General features: G+C 29.3%; 2 protein-coding genes across 7 annotated transcripts; both read left to right on the top strand.

The window, feature by feature from the left end:
• The first annotated feature begins 1,283 nt into the window (after nt 1-1,283).
• On the top strand, nt 1,284-7,157 carry LOC115724043 (protein ZINC INDUCED FACILITATOR-LIKE 1-like). 6 transcript variants are annotated; one of them, XM_061104406.1, is made up of 17 exons: nt 1,284-1,510; nt 2,849-2,889; nt 2,997-3,057; nt 3,186-3,288; nt 3,380-3,482; nt 3,582-3,635; nt 4,170-4,232; nt 4,367-4,416; nt 4,501-4,576; nt 4,674-4,853; nt 4,938-5,025; nt 5,554-5,657; nt 5,740-5,847; nt 6,150-6,194; nt 6,325-6,413; nt 6,646-6,689; nt 6,820-7,154. In XM_061104406.1, exons 1-17 carry the CDS (start codon nt 1,330-1,332, stop codon nt 6,918-6,920), a joined length of 1,491 nt encoding a protein of 496 aa, XP_060960389.1. In that variant the 5' UTR covers nt 1,284-1,329; the 3' UTR covers nt 6,921-7,154. The 6 variants fall into 6 exon arrangements, with proteins under 6 accessions (XP_060960389.1, XP_060960390.1, XP_060960393.1 ...); XM_030653497.2 differs by having other exon boundaries at nt 1,285-1,510; nt 5,554-5,639; nt 6,820-7,148; XM_061104407.1 differs by lacking the exon at nt 6,150-6,194 and having other exon boundaries at nt 6,820-7,157.
• A 1,059-nt stretch (nt 7,158-8,216) lies between these two features.
• LOC115721745 (protein ZINC INDUCED FACILITATOR-LIKE 1) lies at nt 8,217-13,603 on the top strand. Its single transcript, XM_030650818.2, has 17 exons — nt 8,217-8,447; nt 8,569-8,609; nt 8,705-8,765; nt 8,875-8,977; nt 9,057-9,159; nt 9,992-10,045; nt 10,137-10,199; nt 10,751-10,800; nt 10,901-10,976; nt 11,074-11,268; nt 11,386-11,473; nt 12,178-12,263; nt 12,374-12,481; nt 12,710-12,754; nt 12,846-12,934; nt 13,184-13,227; nt 13,430-13,603. Exons 1-17 carry the CDS (start codon nt 8,297-8,299, stop codon nt 13,516-13,518), a joined length of 1,446 nt encoding a protein of 481 aa, XP_030506678.2. The 5' UTR covers nt 8,217-8,296; the 3' UTR covers nt 13,519-13,603.
• Nucleotides 13,604-19,390: the final 5,787 nt, after the last annotated feature.

The raw sequence follows: 19,390 nt of genomic DNA, 5'->3' as shown, positions 1-19,390 counted from the left end.
TTTTACAAACCAACATGAGTGTTTTCATCGTACTTTGTTCTTACTGGCACGCCTTCTTAAAAAAATTTCTCAAGAGATTACCTATTCTAAAATTACTCTAAGTCAAGCACGATTAACTTTAGAGTTTTTAAGTGATGGGTTACTAGAAAACAAGATGTACCTTGTTGACATAGGTAGTACTCATAATCCATTTAAGTCTTCTTTAACTGTGCATTTCTAAACCTATACAGTCTCAAAATCATCACACTTAACCTTACTCAGGCAACATGGGATTGCATAGCTTACGCGGTAATTCTACTTACGGATCACGGGACTACGGACAATCACACTTTACCTTTTGTGTGTGTTTACCTTATGATTCCCTAATCGATCGTGTGTGTGGATTTTTTAAGGTATTTATATTTATTCTGATACCACTCATTCATCTTACTATAGAGTTTTATGATATGAATTAATTGTGATAGATAAAAAAACAAGGGAATATATATGGTTAGGTGATTAATATTCATATAATTATGGTCCACATCCAACCTAAGAAGTTCATGATAAGACATATCATTGAAGAGTCAAATTAAGGAGTTTATTATCAATGTAAATTTTATTTTAAAATTGTTGTTAACTTCGTTTTACACTTGCAATTACTAATACAACTTGTTCAAAATAGAGGTTTCAATTAGATTTATTTATCATTGCAAAAAATTAGATTGATTTATTTAATACATGAATAAATAAATATTTTGACAATTACTAAGTATATGGCCATTTTGTAATAAAAACTGAAAAAAAAACAATAAATTAATAATAGAAAAAAAAGAATGATACTATTAACATTTGAAAAATGAAATAAACCAAGAAAATAAAACGTAATGTTAATTATCATCACTCTTCTTCTTATCTTTATCTTCTCAGTCATTCTTAATTAATCAACGAATACAATATTAATTATAATACCTCTTCAAACTTGACTAATATGAATGATTAAAAAGAAAAACTTTACAGCCAAAAAAAAACAGATGATTAATATTGCCACTAAGGAAATATCCTAATATTTCTAAAAAATGCCAGTTTTTATTTGCTGTAAAGAAAAAATCACAAAGAGAAACAAAGTTGTCAAAAACTTATATGTAAGGTTCTCGTGTGTGTGTGTGTTACAATTTGTTTTATTACCAAAAACAGGTAATTAATATTGTCCTCATTAAGAACATAAATATATTTATATATTATAAAATAAAAATACGTTACATGTCACACTTGAATATTCTATTTATATAAGAGTAGTACTGGTGATATATTGTAATAAACAATTAAGTAATTTTTTCAAAAAAAAGAATGGATAGTGAAGAGAGTAATAGAGAAGTACTGTTACTAGTGAAGAAGGAAGAAGAAGAAGAAGAAAGGGGTTACTACGATGAAAAGTGCCCGGGTTGCATTGTTGATAACATGAAGAAATCAAATTCTACCATTCCTTTCAAGCATTTGTTCTTTGTTTTTCTTCTAGCCCTAGCTGCAGGTTTCTCTCTCTTTCTCTCTTCCATTTTAACATTATTTTTCCTTTTTGCCAAATATATTACACTATATATACAAGAAAGTTACTTCGACGGTGATATGAAAACAATAATTCTTGAATTTCAAGCATATGCGACTTAATTTAGTAGAGATTAATTTGTATGGATGGCATTTACATTTGTTTTTTTGGATGGAACTTCATGCTTTTTGACATAGTACTTGTTTGGTTTATATTATTTTTTTTTTCTCAAAACCAGTCAAGTGATGTTATTTAGTGTTGTTGAGCTTTTAGGGTTTTTTTTGTGTTTTCAATAGTGAGAATGTAAAAGAGTTGATTGGTTTTTTGAGATTTTAAAAGTAACTTTTAGATTTTGAAACTTCAAAAATACTCTTGAAATAAGTTCGATTTCCATATGCATTTTGGCATGTAACTCTAAAATGGAGGCAAATTACAACTCCAAAATAAAGAATGATACTCTATATTAATGCTTGATTTAAGATCGTTGCTATTGGGCACCAATGGTGCCTAGCACTTTCTAGACGTGTCACCTTGCGATTGATTAACAATATTCTATAAAAGTTAGTATATTAAACTATATGAGATCCGATACTTAATTGCATAGACAAAAATAAGAAATATTGTTTCACCTTAGTATGACTAGGCCGTCTCAAGCTAATTAAGTGTTTTGTGCAAAAAAAAATTGTTTGGATTTTTTTATATGAAAAAATTTGTGTTTTTTTTTTGTATATATAGTGGTAAAATTTTAAAATACAATATCTTGAAAATATAATTGGGTTTTTATTTTTATAAAATATCAAATGTAATATTTTAAATAATAAATTATGTATTTTTTTAGAAAATAATTATATTTTTCAATAAATAATGGTAAAAATACAAAATATGGTATTTGAAAAAAAAAATAAGGCATATTTATTAAAGAATGTTTTGGGCCTGGTTGGGGGCCTTAGGCGTGGGCCGTACTCTTGACCCGATCCTGAGTATGATATAATATGGGAAACTTACAAAAATACTGAAATTTCGGTTAACTTTTACAAAAATACTATCACACGGAAAAATTTTCAAAAATGCTGTGTTTTTATAAAACACCAGTAAAACACAGAGCAGAACAACTCAAAACAACAGTAGAACACCAGTAAAACACCAGTAGAATACTAGTGAAAACTTAACACAGTATACTACAGTATGAAACTTATAGAAAAACATAGTAAAAAAGTAAAAAATACCGCCTGACAGTAGTTTTGTAAGAAAATGGCAAAAGTTAGTATACCATGTAAATTTCCCTATAATATCGCTTTTTGATTTGTTGTTAATTTTTCGCAGCTTTGCCAATAACATCAATGTTCCCTTTCATGTATTTCATGGTGAGTATATAAGTTTATTTATTTATTTTTGTTTGAAATTATTTTAATTAATTTATAGTATATGTTTGATTATTCATGATTATCAAATTGATGTTTTTATTAATTAGATAAGGGATTTCGGTATTGCAAAAAAAGAAGAAGACATTGGTTATTATGCTGGCTTTCTAGGTAATTAAATACGTATTAATATTAATATATAAAAGATTAAATATTAAGTGTATGATTCGATTAAAAACAAATTTAAATGGATTATATGATTAATTAAGTAATTATTTGTGTTAATTTTTGGTTTGAAGGATGTGCATTCTTGTTAGGAAGAGGTCTCACTTCTATTCTTTGGGGAATAACTGCTGATCGATATGGTCGCAAACCGGTTATGCTTTGTGGCATAATTGCAGTGTTAGTATTTTTATGAGTTTTTATAAAATGATTTTAATTTAAAGTGTTAACAATTTTTCTTATATATGTATTATGATGATGATGATTATAGGGTAATTTTCAACACATTTTTTGGGCTTAGTATAAACTATTGGATGGCACTTTCAACAAGATTTCTCCTTGGAAGTATGTGTGGAATACTTGGTTCTATGATGGTACAAATATTACATTATTATGCTCTTCATTTTTATTTTGGTTTGATATGTTTCAATTCATATGCATGTATTAATTTTAATAATGTAATTTTCTTGTAGGCATATATTTCAGAAATTTGCCGTAAAGAATATCAAGCTTTGGGAATATCAATGGTAAGAAGTTATATATACACATACATTCATATATAGGTTAATTATGATTTTCTCTTATAAACTTTGACATGTACTAAATTATAATACACCTTTAATTAATTTTTCAATCGTTAATTTTTTTTTTAACTATTGAGATTGTTGAATTCATGAACTTTTATCCAATGAAAAGTTGATGTGAATGAAAATTCAAGAGGTACAATTTTTGGTACATGTCAAAATTCGAGAAACATGATTCAGTACATATTAAAATTCGGGGAGCATAATTTGATACAAAGACATCGTCACATTATTAATTTTGAATGAAATTAGACATAATTCTTTGAATCTTACAATTTCAATAGTTTAGGAGAGTTTTTAATTAATGGTGAAAAATTTAAAGTATAATTTAGTATATGTCAAAATTCAGATAAAAAATCCTATAATTAGCCATACCTTTTGTTAATTTGTTTGAATTAATACCACTGTATAAAATAAGGAGTGTTTGTAAACTTAATTTTTAAATAATTAATAAGAGAAATAATAATTAATTTTCAGCTTAGCACAGCTTGGGGGATTGGATTAGTAATTGGTCCAGCTCTTGGAGGTTTCCTAGCACAGGTATACAAAATTCTTCTTCTTATTATTATTTTTTTCTTTATAATAACACTAATTTTATAAAATGAAACCAAATTCATTATATAAATCCACAATGATTTTTTTTTTTTCATTTTAATGATAAAATTGAATTATAGCCTGCAGAGAAATTCCCAGAAATATTCTCTAAAGAATCTATATTTGGGAGGTAAGAATTAATTTCAATTTTTTTTTAAATTGTTTTTTGTTTGTGGTTAAAATAAATAAAATATTGTGAAATTAATAATGACAGGTTTCCATACTTTCTACCTAGCTTGTTCATATCAGTATTTGCTTTGATTGTAACTTTTTTGGGCCAATGGTTACCGGTATGTTCATTAATAATTATAATAATAATGGTGATGATGATGATTTTCATGTTTATTAATAATGTTATTAATTATGGATGATTATATATTTTTACAGGAAACACTTCACTTTCATACTAAAAATGATGAAGAAAAAGAAAATTATGATGGTCCAAAAGAAGATTTATTGGAAGAAGATGAGAAAAAATCAAAACAAAGTCTTTTAAAGAATTGGCCATTAATGTCATCTATTATGCTCTATTGTGTTTTCCAACTTCATGACATGGCTTATGTAGAGGTAATTAAACTAACTAAATAATGAAAAATTCTTCCATTATAAATTTGATCAAATTAATTCATCATTAAATCTCAATTTTGTTAGATTTTTCCATTATGGGCTGTTAGTCCTAAGAAGTATGGAGGGCTAAGCTATTCAAGTGATGATATTGGTGAAATTCTTGCCCTTGCAGGTACACTACCACTTTATATTTTTTAGATATCTTAGGATCTTTTATGTAATTATTTCAAGTCGATTACGCATTAAGGTGGGCTAAGCCCATGTCTAGGACCCACCTAAATACAAGGCCCAAAACTGTTATACATTATATGAATATATGGGAAAAAATATGATAATTTGTAAAATTTTGAGAAATAGACTCGCTAATACCCAAATCCACTCTTACCTAGACTAAATCTATACCTAAGACAGCTATCTTTCTCATACAAAAATATTATTTGTTTTCAAATTGTAAAAAGATAATATTATTTCGTTTATATAATAATATTGTATAATAGAATATCATATTTTACTCTCGTAAATTTAGGGTAAATATGTTACATGTTTGTCTAAATATAAGACTAGTAATTTATTTTGAGACAATGTCTTAGCAAACAACTAATAACATGTATGACATGAATTTAGTATGTAAAATTGCATATGATTCTCTTAACTAAAACAATTGTTTTAATAACATTTTATTGTTGTTATTATTTTCTAGGGTTTGTTATGCTTGTGTTTCAACTATTTTTGTACCCTCCAATTGAGAGGATTTTTGGACCTGTACACTTGGCAAGAATTGGAGCTGTATGTCTCTCTCTAAAAGTACTCTTCATCTATATATATTTTAAATTTTATTATATTCTAATAATTTTCTTTTATTTCTTGCTAATAATTATTTATTAAGGTCATCACAATAGCTTTGCTATCAAGTTACCCTTTTATAGCAAAGCTTTCCGGACTCACACTCACTCTATTAGTTGATCTTGCAGTTGTCTTAAAAAATTTAGTTTCAGTAAGTATTTTTTTTCAATTTTAATTTACTTTCTTGTATAATTCCATACATTTTAACTTGTTTTCAAATATTAATAAAGATTTGATACTAAAATATATATTTTTTTTATTATTTATTTTGCTAAATGTCAACATCGAAATATATACTCTGCATTAAAAAATTTCGATATGCTATTTTACATAGAAAATTTTTGACCCACTCCCAAAAGTTCTTAACACCTTTTACTAATTATTCTTGAAATTATTAGGCAATATTAATTACTGGCTTAACTAATTTTTTTTTATTTGTTAAAACATGATTAGATATGTATTACAACAGGATTATTTCTACTACAAAACAAAGCTGTGGTAATTTTTCTCTCTTACTTTGCTAAATACATGTATGAAATTTGTATGTTTAATCTAATAATTAACATTTCAAATTAAGTTAAAGTTAGTAAGTTTTATTATTGGGAAAATGATGAATTTTTGTTTGAAGGGTCAAAGCCAAAGAGGAGCTGCAAATGGCATGTCTATGGCGGCAATGTCTCTATTCAAAGCGGCCGGTCCGGCTGGCGGAGGTGCCATGTAAGTTTTTATCCATATAACCATATATGAAATATTACTATATGATCAGCAGTTAAATTTAAAATTAAGTCTTGCTTAATTAGTTATAATTAATTTAATTTATTTATTAAATTAATTTCTTTAATTTTGTTTGAAGTTTTAATATTGCACTGTTGATCAACATAACTTATTATCTCATAGTGAAGCTAATAATTATTATTTATTTTCCTCTTTATTTATTTATTTATTTCAGATTTGCTTGGGTACAAAATCATCAAAATGCATTATTTCTCCCTGGTAATTATCTAATTGAATCTCCTTTTATGGCTTCAATAACTAATTCTTCTTTATTTGTAAACTTATTACTATATTATCAAGCTCTTAGACCATTTAAATTAATTTTTGTATTTTAATTAATTTGGTGCAGGTGATCATATGGTTTTCTTCATTCTAAATATTATCGAGTTTATTGCACTTATAATGACTTTCAAGCCTTTTCTAGCCTTAACTAATAATGATGTCATTTAAGTATTTTAAATATTTAATTTATTATATTATTGGATTTATTTTATTATATTAAATATAGGATCGGATTGGATGTTGAAAAAATAATAACAGAATTGGATGTTGACCTTGTCTCGATATTTTTTTTAAAGTTTAATGTTTCTCTATACTAGCTAGTTTCATGCTTTTTCATTGTTATGATTTTTTTTACTTTTAAAATAAATTCTATTATTAATTAATTTTTGCAATATTATGGTGTTATTATGATTTATTTCATCTATAAAATATAATTTTTACTTATTTATAATGAAAAAAGGTCTTAATTTTGAAAGATACTACCATATATAAAATACTATAACTAGTATACAAGTAAAATTTAGCGGGTAATTAAATATAGTTTTTTCTATATATATAATTTGATCATAAAAAAATTAGTGACTAACATTTACCATATTGTAGCATTACTAAAACAAGAAAATGCAGAGAACCTACATTGTGGATTTCAGTTAAAAAAAAAAACATATAGAATTCAAAATAGTATAAACTATGTATTGATCCAATCCATGCATGTGATGTTTTTTAATTTAATGAGTTTTTTCTATTTGAAATTCAGTATTTAATTACTTTATTATTTAAGTTTTGATTAATTCGAAATACGATCCGTTCTTGATCAAATACACAAATTAATTAATTTACATTGTGATCTACATAATTAATTATTAGCATAGAGTAAGAAAATTAATCGCTAAACACAAAAAAATAAGAATAAATTAAAGTTAGATTAATAAAATAAAAAACTTGAAATTCATTTTTCCTAACTCATTCCCTTATATATATATCACTAGTGGACTAGTGTCAATATTCTTTTGTTTAATCTTTAATGGTTGAAAATCTCGAGCCATATATCTAAGTGCACATATATATAATAACACTTTAACATTAATTACATGGATAATGGTGGTGGATTGTTATTATCAGACTTGATACTTAATTGCGTCAAAAATATTATGACACTGAAAAAAGAGTATTGCTATAAGGCACTAGTAGTGCCTAGCACCTTCTCACGTTGCGATTGGTTAGCAATACTCCCTAAAAACTATTATATTAAATTATATGGGACTCGATATTTAGTTGAACCAATAGCGATACTGATACATAGGAGGGTGCTAGACACTACTGGTACCCGATACTTGTTGTTGTATTAAATATCAGTAATATCTTATAGCTTGGTCACTATCACATTGTATATACTTATTAGGCACAATTGATGTGTAACTAATCTAAACTACCCAATTAAGGCTGATATAATAATTAAGTGTGTATTTAATATTACTAAATATATTTATATAACAACACAACAACAACAACAACAGCAATAATAGTAACTAGTAACAAATTAAATGGGTGATGAGGAGAATAGAGAAGTGCCTCTATTGAGGAGTGAAGAAGAAGAAAGGTGTCCAGGTTGTGTTGTGGAGAAGTTGAAGCAATCCAATTCTTCCATTCCTTTCAAATATTTCTTCTTTGTTTTTCTTCTTGCTCTTGCTGCAGGTAATTAATTAATTAATTAATTAATATATATATAATAATTAATTAACCCCCGGCCTATAAAATTTTATATAATCTTTTTTTAACCTTTAATTTCATTTTTGCATTTATTCCAATTTTGCAGCTTTACCAATATCATCTTTGTTTCCATTTCTCTATTTCATGGTGAGTTTAATTTATATATTATTATTGTTTTTGTTAATGATGATGAAATTTCATATGAATGATTTGAATGAATTGTTGGGTGTTTTTTTTTTTAGATAAGGGATTTTGGTATAGCAAAAAAAGATGAAGATATTGGTTATTATGTTGGTGCAGTAGGTGAGCATGCATATATAACTGTAATTTGTATTTAAAAGATTAATTAATAATAATTTTAGTAATTATTTGATATAATATTAATTTCTATTGTGTGTTTGAAATGAAATAGGATGTGCATTCATGTTTGGGAGATTTCTTACTTCCATTTTTTGGGGAATGATAGCTGATCGATATGGTCGTAAACCAGTCTTGATTTTTGGCACAATTTCAGTGTTAGTATCTCTTTAAATAACCATTTAATTAATTAATTGATTAATTAATGTGTATTAATTAATTAATTTAATTATTTAGGGTAATTTTCAACACACTTTTTGGGCTTAGTACAAATTTTTGGATGGCAATTTCAACAAGGTTTCTTCTTGGAAGTTTATGTGGAATTCTTGGACCTATGAGGGTACTATACATCACTTTCAAATACACATCTTTTTATTTTCATTTTTCAATCTTTGCTTTACACTTTCTTTTGTTTGTAGTTTCATTTCATTATTTACACATTCTTTTCTTCAAATTTTGACAGAAATATAATTCTTAATAGACAGCATGCTCTTTAGATAGACACTAAATTTTTAAGCCCACTAATTTTGTGTTTATGTGAGTTAGACCCAAACTTTAAAGCCTAAAAAATCCTTTTTTATCAACAATATAAGAAAATTTAAAATTAATTTATTTTTATTTATTGATAATTAGTAACAATATAATTTTTTTTTTAATTTTAAATTGTATATGGGACACATATGACAATTAAACATCTACAACAACATTTTGTTGGTAAATCTTATATTTAAGGACAAAAAAAAAACATGAAAACAAAATTTAGAGGCACCATTGAATAGTTGTAATAGTTTTAAGAGTAATAATCTTATATAGATTATACTTTATTTTAATTTCTAGATCTCATTCTTATTTTTATTCTCATTCTTACCAATCAAACTAGTGAAAATAATGAAATGAAACAATTTTCATTCCATTTCTTCGTTTGGTTACATTTTAAAGTATTGAATGTTATTTCAATAGAATGATTTTTATATTATTTTGATAAAATGTCTATTCTATTTGAAAATTGAAGGAAAATATCCTTCCAGTGCAAAATGAGAAAAAATTTAATAATTTTCTTATTAATTTTTTTTCTTATATATTTAAAATTTGATTCTATCCCTATTTTCATTCTTATATTCTTATATTTTCATTCCGTCTAATTAAACGCTATAAATCATGCTATTTTTCAGGCATATGCTTCAGAAATTTGCCGTAAAGAATACCAAGCTTTGGGAATGTCAATAGTAAGAAGTTGTGTCTTCTTTTTTTCATAATTTATTTTTTAAGTGTTGTTAACAATTTTGTTATATAAGAGAAAGAATAATTAATTTTCAGAGTAGCACAGCTTGGGGAATTGGATTAGTAATTGGTCCAGCTCTTGGAGGTTTCCTTGCACAGGTATATGTTATTAGGGTGTGTTTAAAAATTATTCTATACTTATTAAATTGATGATCCTGAGATTAATTGAACCTTAGGTAGCAACAAAATTATTGAATCCTCTTAAAAAAATATAGTATTTTTAAAAATTAATAAAAAAAAGTATGTGTATTTTTTTTAATTTTTAAGCTCCTCGACTGGATGGACCTTAAGCGTGCACTTAACCTACTTTAGTTGGCTTGACCTTCGTTTCACTGTAATAGTAAATGTGCATTCTAGTAGTAATTATCTTATATTTGAAAATAAAAAAATGTGTTCAGATAAAAAAATTGTAATTACAAATTAATTCTTATTATTTTGTTGGAAAAATAGTTAGTAAATTAAAATTGTTTAGTAATTATTTAAAATAGAAAGGTTTTTCACATGTATTTGCTAGAATTAATATGCTTATCTCAGCACAATAAAATAAGCATATATTCTATTTATTTATTATGGATCTAATTACACACAATGATTTATTCATTTATTTTTGTGTTTAATATTTTAATTATCATTAAATTGAATTATTACAGCCTGCAGAGAAGTTCCCAAAATTATTTTCCAAAGAATCTGTATTTGGGAGGTAAGAATGGCTTTTCCAAGATATATTTTTTGATACTAATTAATTAAGCTCATTTCTAATTAATGACAGATTAATTAACCTTATAATTATGAAATAACAGATTTCCATATTTTTTGCCTTGCTTGGTCATATCAACATTTGCTTTGGGTGTAACTATTTTGTGTTATTGGCTGCCGGTATGTTAAAATTAAAATTAATAATTTCATGCTTAATCCTTAATTACATGTTATGTTATCTAATTATCTTATATATATATATATTTGTTAATTACAGGAAACACTTCACTTTCATAATAAAAATGATGAAGAGAAAGAGAGGTCAAACATTGGATCATCATGTGATCCCAATAAAGAAAATTATAATTTGGAAAAATGTCCTCAAAAACAAAGTCTTCACAAGAATTGGCCTCTAATGTCATCTATTATGGTGTATTGTGTTTTCCAACTTCATAACATGGCTTATTTAGAGGTAATATTTAAATCAACTTATAAAATTATTGCATTATTAATTTCATTAATTAATATTAATAAGCAATAATATCTTCAATTATTATTAAATATTAAATATTTTTTTGGACAATTTAAGATTTTTCCATTATGGGCTGTGAGTCCTAAGAAGTATGGGGGGCTAAGCTATTCAAGTGAACAAGTTGGTGAAGTTCTTGCCATTTCAGGTATACTATTTTCTTTCTTTTAAAACGATCGTTCAGAGAACAAAATTCTACAATAATCATAGTTCAAAGGGAAAACAAATACGATTCATCCTAATTGGTGTTTAGATTAAAAAATTATACATAAAGAAAGTGGTGTATTGTTTAAACTATTTCAAGCACAATAACCTGAGCCAACACGACAACATGTTTAATAACAAGAGTAGGGGTGAAAATCGGTCGGTTATGGTCGGTTTTTAAAATTTTATAACCGACCGGTCGGTTACGGTTTTTATTTTACGAAAATCGTAACCGACCGTTTAGAAATTATAACCGTATAAAACCGACTGTACGATTTTTCGGTTTGGCGGTTTTAGGCAGTTTTTAGCGGTTTTAGGCTGTTTTTGGCGGTTTTGACGGTTTTTTGGTCAAATTATTTTTTTATTTCAAAAACCGAAACTGACTGCCATGTCAAAAAAACCGAAACCGACCGCCAAATTCGGTGATGACGTGGAACCGAAAATTCGGTTACGGTCTGGTCGGTTTGATGGTCGGTTTCGGTTTTTCAGTTTTTATGAACACCCCTAAACAAGAGTAAGTCTATTTCTTTTAGGTTAGAGAAAACAAGATCGAGTAGGTCATATATCATTTTACTTTAATCTTATTTTAATTAAGACTTATGCATTTTTTCAAAAGACTAACATTAATCCTTGTTCTATGTTTTCTAGGGTTAGCTATGCTTGTTTTTCAGCTATTTTTGTACACTTCAATTGAGAGGAGTTTTGGACCTGTACACTTGGCTCGAATTGGAGCAGTATGTCTCTCAAATTCTTCATCTTTATACAAAAAACACTTTTGGTTTTCATGTTTTGTTATCGAATTTATTCTAACTTGTTCGATTTCTTCTTTAATTTTGTTGCAAAGGTCATCACCATAGTTGTGCTATCAAGTTTTCCTTTTATAGCAAAACTATCTGGACTCACACTCACTCTATTAGTTGATCTTGCAGCTATGTTAAAGAATGTAACATCTGTAAGTGTCTATTTAATATATTCTCATACCAACATATTGTCTATGTCTTGTGTTTCTGGCTCAATCGAGTTCTACATTAATTGAATCACTCTAAAAAAAGCTCATGGTGTAACATTTTATGATGAGCTAAAGTCATAAAAAGAAATTCAGAGTTTCAACATAGTGAATTTTCTCATGATTTTTCTTCTTTAAAAGATTTTCACATAAAAAAATTTAATACATGATTAGGTGTGCATTTCAACGGGATTGTTTCTACTACAAAATCGAGCTGTGGTAATTACCTTGTCTTAAATATACTTTGATAAATGTTTGAAATTAATTTTGTCTATATATTTTTAACATTAATTTTAATGAATATTTGAAGGGCCAAAGCCAAAGAGGAGTAGCAAATGGCGTATCCATGGCTGTCATGTCTCTATTCAACGCGATCGGTCCAGCTGGTGGTGGTGTCATGTAAGTTTCTTCATTTAAAAAAAAAAAAAAAAAAACTAACTTTAGCCCCCTTATTTTTTTTTTTTTTGGGGGGGGGGGGGGGCGCGGTCAACTCTTTCTTAAGAGTTGAACGATTCAATCTCGGTGGAACATCATTAAACTTTCCAACGAGATTGAACCCTTTACACTAAATAAATAAATAAAATTTGTATACTTATATGAAAAGATTCAAGTGTTGAAGTAATGCTTTTGTTTTTGTTTTTTGGTCAGATTTTCTTGGGCACAGAATCATCAAAATAGATCATTTTTCCCTGGTAAAAAGATCTACTTTTATTTTATAACTACTAATTTCTTCATGTACGTAAACTCAACATATCATAAGAGAAAACTTCTTATGATTTTATATTAGTCATACAGTGATTATGATCAAAATGAATTATATGCCTTAAGTTTTTGTTTGTGGTCTTTCTAATTAAGATTGCATTATTAATATGAATGGTGTGTTTTTTGTTGCAGGTGATCATTTGGTTTTCTTCATTCTAAATGTTGTTGAGTTTATTGCTTTCACAATGACCTTCAAACCTTTTCTAGTCTTAGCTAGCTGATGTAACCTAGTTAGTTAAAGCCTTTACAAAATTTAGTTGAACTAATTCATATTTTTGATCATAATAAAGAGTATTTTTCTAGTAACATTATGATTGATATTATTGAGAATGGTATTGCAATTCAATCTTAAACTATATGAAGAAGAAAAAGAGGAAAAAAACATAAGGACCCATGTATATGTTGTATATATATAGGTGTTGAAAATGTTGGGTATTTTGTATCCATGAACTCCTTCAGGCTGGGTATCTTTTTTTTTTTTTTTTTTGATTTAAGCGTTTATATATTACATCAGCATAACCTGGGACTCGAACCCAGGACCTCCAATACACACGCACCCCCTATGGCCACTTGAGCTAGCCTCAAGTGGTTAAAGGCCGGGTATCTTAAGAAGATACATTTCCCAGCTCTCTAGCTCGATCGAGCTTATCTTGCCTAATGTGAATATATATGCCAAGCAACTAATTAAAGATCTTCAAATGACCATAACTAGTAATGTGACCTCACCAGATTTCCAATAGAGAACTACAAATGAAGGACACCTATTAATGCCTAAACATTATTTTTAGGCATCCCATAATGTATATATATATATAAGCATCCAGTACCTTATAACCTTCTCAAGAATTATTCTATTCATTCTCTTAGCAAGTACTTGTCTCTATTATGGGATTCTAGCTAGGTACAGTTAAAAGTGCCATCTAATTAATCCCAGTTTGTTTGCAAATATTAACATTAAACTTTTCTACTCAAAATTTCAAATAACTATTATCTCTGCATATAAATTTGAGTTTCAAGCATATAATTAACTTTCAAATTAATTAATGGAAGAGTTATCTCTTTTCCTATCATAATATTCCATAGAATAAAATAACAAAAGAATTTATTGTTTTAAAAAAGGTAAGGAAAGGAAAAGAAAGGATAAGTTTCTTGTGAAAATAGCATGTCTTGTTTAGATACCCAAATTGATTTTATTCTTCTTCTCAATATTTCCAATCCATGCATGCATGTGATCGAGATACATATAAGTTTTTTCTTTGTAATTCATAAGGGTAACGTTATCATTATTTAAGTTTTGATAATTTTTTAGGGGACTATTCATTTTTATATTTTAAAATAGTTTTTTTTTTTTTACACTTTTACAGAATTTGACACAGAAACCTCTATAGTAATTAACGGAACATCTTAAATCGCAACTAAAATCCGTATAACAACCCACATAGAAACTACCAAAGAAACTCAAACCATAAATATGAAAAAAAAAAAAAAGAGTTAAAAAATAGTATAAGGGGTAATTCCCCTTAAGGATTTTTTTTTATTTTTACACTTCAAAACAGTTTCTTTTTTTTTCGCATTTTTACGGAATTTGACATAGAAATTCCTATAGCAACTAACGGAGCAACCTGAATCGCAACTAAAATCCGTATAACAACTTACATATAGAGCAATCCAAACAGTAAATTTGAAAAAAAAAAAAATTCAAAAAAATAATATATAGAGTAATTAAGAGTGAGAAAGAGAAAGAACATTGTTCTTTCTTTTCTCGAGTTTCTTGGTTCATATAAATAAAAAGATAAAAATAAAATGTAATTATTATGAGGAATGTGAAAGACACTCTGTGTAATATTTTTCTTGGTGCAATTTAATATCAGATTCTACTTATTTAAATTTAATAAAAGTTATAGAGAACTGTTAACCAATTATAAATAGAGGTGCTAGATAATTTGATGCCCCATAATAATGCTCAGAGAATTGTTATAGGACACTAGTGGTACCTAGCGCCCTCCTACGTGTCAATATCGTTATTGGTCTAACTGAGTATCGAGTCTCATATATTTTAGTGTAATAACTTTTAGTGAGTATTACTAGTCTATTATAAAGCGACACGTCTAGAAGGTAGTAGATACTGGTACCTTATAACAATAATGAATTTTTATAGGGAAATTTGAATTTTTATGCTTACATTACCTTGAATTTTTTTTTTCTAAACTTATACTTACCAATATTTCTAATATATGACAACTTTATTGTTTTCCCCAAAATACCCTCTCCCAATTACATCAACTCTTCTCTTCCCATCTTTTCCCCTAAACGTAAATTGTACCTATCGGGCCCTAGGCATCGGACCAATCGGGCCCAATAATCGATCCCGCCAGGCCCATCGAGCCCAAGGAATCAGGCCCATCGGACCCTCCTATATCGGCCCATCGGGCCCATCGGGTTGTCATCTTCAACCTCCAGCCATGCCCCCATTAGACCCGACCATCGGACGGGATGGGGCCCGATCTAAAAAATCTCATTTTTGACAAATCTCTTCATAATCTTCCTAAATCTAACCTTAACTAACAGATTTCACACAAAATTGCAACATGTTATTCTATTTCATGAATTTAAGCACCAAAAATTAAAGGAAAAAATTGAAAAAAAAAATTATCTTAGACATTTTGGGTGGTTTGGGTGGTCGGCATAGATGATGTGGGTTGAGGGGGGCGGCCGGCCGTGGGTGGTCTGCCGTGGGTCACGTAGGCCAATAGATTGCATGAGTGGTCTGCCGTGGGTGGGTGGTTTGCGTGTGTGGGTGCGGCACCGAGCGAAAGAGAAAGAGAGAAAGAGAGGCGAAAGAGAGAGAGAGAGAGAGAGGGCAGGTTTCAAATGGGGGGAGTAATGTGGGAATTAAGTAAATTTAAGTTTAAGAAAATAAATTATTCCCTAATATATGCATTGAAATTCAAATTTCCCTTTTTTTTTATATGTAATGAGTGTGTCTAAAACAAAACAGGTCATCAACATTAAATATATTAAATGTATATGTAGGTGTGGAGAATTATTAGATTTCACTGTTTTGGTCTTTGTCCTAATACAGTTAATACAAGTTATTTTCTGTTATTTAACTATTAACTGTTTTCATCAGTTAATTAGCTATATTTTAGTTAATTAGTTAAGTCCATATGTCGGTTCTTAACTCTATATATAGCAGTGTCCTGCTACTCTTGTAATCCATCTGTAATCTTTCAATTCAATAAAACATCTTCTCTCTGTTTCGTGTTATGGTATCAGAGCGGGAAAGTAAGCTTTCCCACCACTGATCCTGATCGCTTCCGCTTCTCCTGCCTTGCCGTGTCTTCATCTTCTCCGGCAATGGTGGCGCATGTCAAAAATTGCTGATCCAGCCTTCGTACTCTTTCTCTGTTTCTTCGCTCTCTAAAGTTTCATTCAGAATCTTTCTTTCTTGATTCTTCACTCATCTTACCATGTCGAATAATGATCAAGAAGCAGAAACAGGAGTTCCAACTCCGATTATCACCACAAATCCCCAGCAGATTACTAATCAGAGTAATCAAATACAGAGTTCAAGAAATCCACTCGAAGATCCCTCCGATCCATATTATCTCCATCATGGAGACAATCCAGGAAACATACTGGTATCTCAACCACTCACTGGGCAGGACAACTATATATCCTGGAGCCGAGCGATGCAATTGGCGATTTCAGTCAAGAACAAGCTGGGATTCCTAGACGGTTCCATTCCTAAACCTGCTTTCACTGATTACAGTCTTTATAATGCTTGGATTAGGAATAATAATATTGTTATATCATGGATTTTAAACTCTGTTTCTAAGGAAATTTCTTCTAGTTTGCTATATGATGAATCTGCAGCAGCCATTTGGACTGATCTCAAGATTCGTTTCCATCAAAGAAATGGACCACACATTTACAATCTTAGGAAAGGTTTGATGAATCTTCGACAAGATAACCAATCTATCAGCATGTACTATACAAAGCTGAAAACAATCTGGGAGGAATTGTCTAACTACAGACCGAATTGTACATGTAATGGGTGTACTTGTGGTGGTGTGAAGAAGCTTCAAGAACACCACCACATGGAGTACATAATGTCCTTCTTGATGGGGTTGTCCGATCATTTCACCCAAATCCGTAGCAGCATATTATTAATGAACCCTTTACCAGAAGCAAACCGTGTCTTTCACTTAGTGACTCAAGAAGAAAATCAAAAGGGTAATAACTCTACTGGACAAGATTCAAATGCTAATCTTGCTTTTGCCTTTCAGAATGACAAGAATGCTCCACCAAAGTCTGAATCTCAAGGAAATAAGAATCAGCAGCCAAGAAAGAATAGACCTTTTTGTACCCATTGTAACATACATGGTCACACGATCGAAAAGTGTTATAAAATCCATGGCTATCCACCAGGATTCAAAAGCAATCGTTCGAAGGATGCTGCTGCAAACCAGATACAAACCAGCAATGAATCGAAGGCCAATGAAGAAACTCACACTTTGCTGCCTCAACTCAATGCAACTCAGTACCAACAGTTATTAAATCTTCTTGCTAATCAACAAAATGGTATGATCACTACAGACCCAAGTTCTTCCTCAGGAGCTACAGGTATTGTCTTATCCAATCATTGTCTTACCCCTAACAATGAATCATGGATCATAGACTCAGGGGCCACAAGACATATTTGTAATAATATTAAGATGTTTCAATGTGTCTGTCCTATACCTAAAGTCAAACTAATTCTGTCGAACAATGAATATGTTTTTGTCCAACAAAGTGGTTCTGTCTATATCAAAAATAATCTTACATTAACCAATGTTCTTTATGCTCCCCACTTCAAATACAACATTATATCTGTAAGTGATTTAACCAATTTCAATACCATCTCTGTGGAATTTTCTGCTGACAGTTTTCAAATGCAGGACAAAACACACCAGAAGGTGATTGGCAAAGGTAGAAATAACAATGGACTTTACATTTTGGATACAAGCAAACCAGAAGAGATTCTTTCTATTACTGCCGAGTTATGGCATTCAAGATTGGGACACTTGTCTCATAAAAGACTTGCTCTTTTGAGCAAACAATTAAATTGTACTATCAACAATGTACATAAAACTTCTCCTTGCTATGTTTGCCCTTTGGCAAAACAAAAGAAGTTACCTTTTCCTAATAAAAACTCTTTTGCTCATAACAAATTTGATCTTGTGCACTGTGATACTTGGGGACCATATCATATTCCATCCCATTCCAACTACAAATATTTTCTTACATTGGTAGATGACCACACTCGTTTCACATGGGTTTATCTGTTGCAACATAAATCAGATGCTGTCACTATAGTTCCTGAATTTATTTCATATGTTCAAACACAATTTCAATGCACTATCAAACGCTTTCGATCCGACAATGCACCTGAGTTAGTGTTCAAGAATCTTTTCGCTCAACTTGGCATATTACATGACTTTACTTGCATTGAAACGCCCGAGCAAAACGCTATAGCTGAAAGAAAACACCAGCACCTTTTAAATGTTGCCCGTGCTTTATTTTTTCAAGCTAAGCTGCCTATAAAGTTCTGGTCTGAATGCATAATGACTGCCACTTTTTTAATAAATCGCACTCCCACTCCTCTTCTACAAAACAGAACACCATACGAACTTCTCTTTGGAACTACACCAGATTACTCAAACTTGAGGAATTTTGGTTGCCTTGTTTTTGCATCAACATAGAACCAAATTTGCTCCAAGAGAAAAACCTTGTGTTTTCTTAGGCTACCCCCAAGGAGTAAAGGGATATAAACTTTATGATCTGAATAGCAAACAAATTTTCATCTCTAGAAATGTTATTTTCCACGAACACATTTATCCTTTTAAAACTCTCAATACTGATCATAATGTTATTGACCCGTTTTCTAATATGGTGTTTCCCTCTCCTATTATTTCTAACACTCCTATAAGTGATTTTCCTACAGATATACATTTAAATGACAACACAGATGACAACATGCAGGAACCTATCACAGAAACCATCGATACTTCAGCATCTGTACCTGTTGATCACAATACCGATCCTCCAACA

This window comes from Cannabis sativa, chromosome 9, assembly GCF_029168945.1.
Source record: "Cannabis sativa cultivar Pink pepper isolate KNU-18-1 chromosome 9, ASM2916894v1, whole genome shotgun sequence".
Taxonomy (NCBI): domain Eukaryota; kingdom Viridiplantae; phylum Streptophyta; class Magnoliopsida; order Rosales; family Cannabaceae; genus Cannabis; species Cannabis sativa.
This window is presented reverse-complemented; position numbering and strand designations above follow the sequence as displayed.

Excerpts from the sequence above, each read along its gene's own strand:
- LOC115724043 (XM_061104406.1), top strand. The coding sequence starts at position 1,330 with ATGGATAGTGAAGAGAGTAATAGAGAAGTACTGTTACTAGTGAAGAAG. Across the intron at positions 4,233-4,366 it reads TTGGAGGTTTCCTAGCACAG|CCTGCAGAGAAATTCCCAGA; the intron begins GTATACAAAATT and ends ATTGAATTATAG. Across the intron at positions 5,658-5,739 it reads CTGTATGTCTCTCTCTAAAA|GTCATCACAATAGCTTTGCT; the intron begins GTACTCTTCATC and ends TTATTTATTAAG.
- LOC115721745 (XM_030650818.2), top strand. The coding sequence starts at position 8,297 with ATGGGTGATGAGGAGAATAGAGAAGTGCCTCTATTGAGGAGTGAAGAA. Across the intron at positions 8,766-8,874 it reads TTATTATGTTGGTGCAGTAG|GATGTGCATTCATGTTTGGG; the intron begins GTGAGCATGCAT and ends GAAATGAAATAG. Across the intron at positions 8,978-9,056 it reads ATTTTTGGCACAATTTCAGT|GGTAATTTTCAACACACTTT; the intron begins GTTAGTATCTCT and ends TTAATTATTTAG.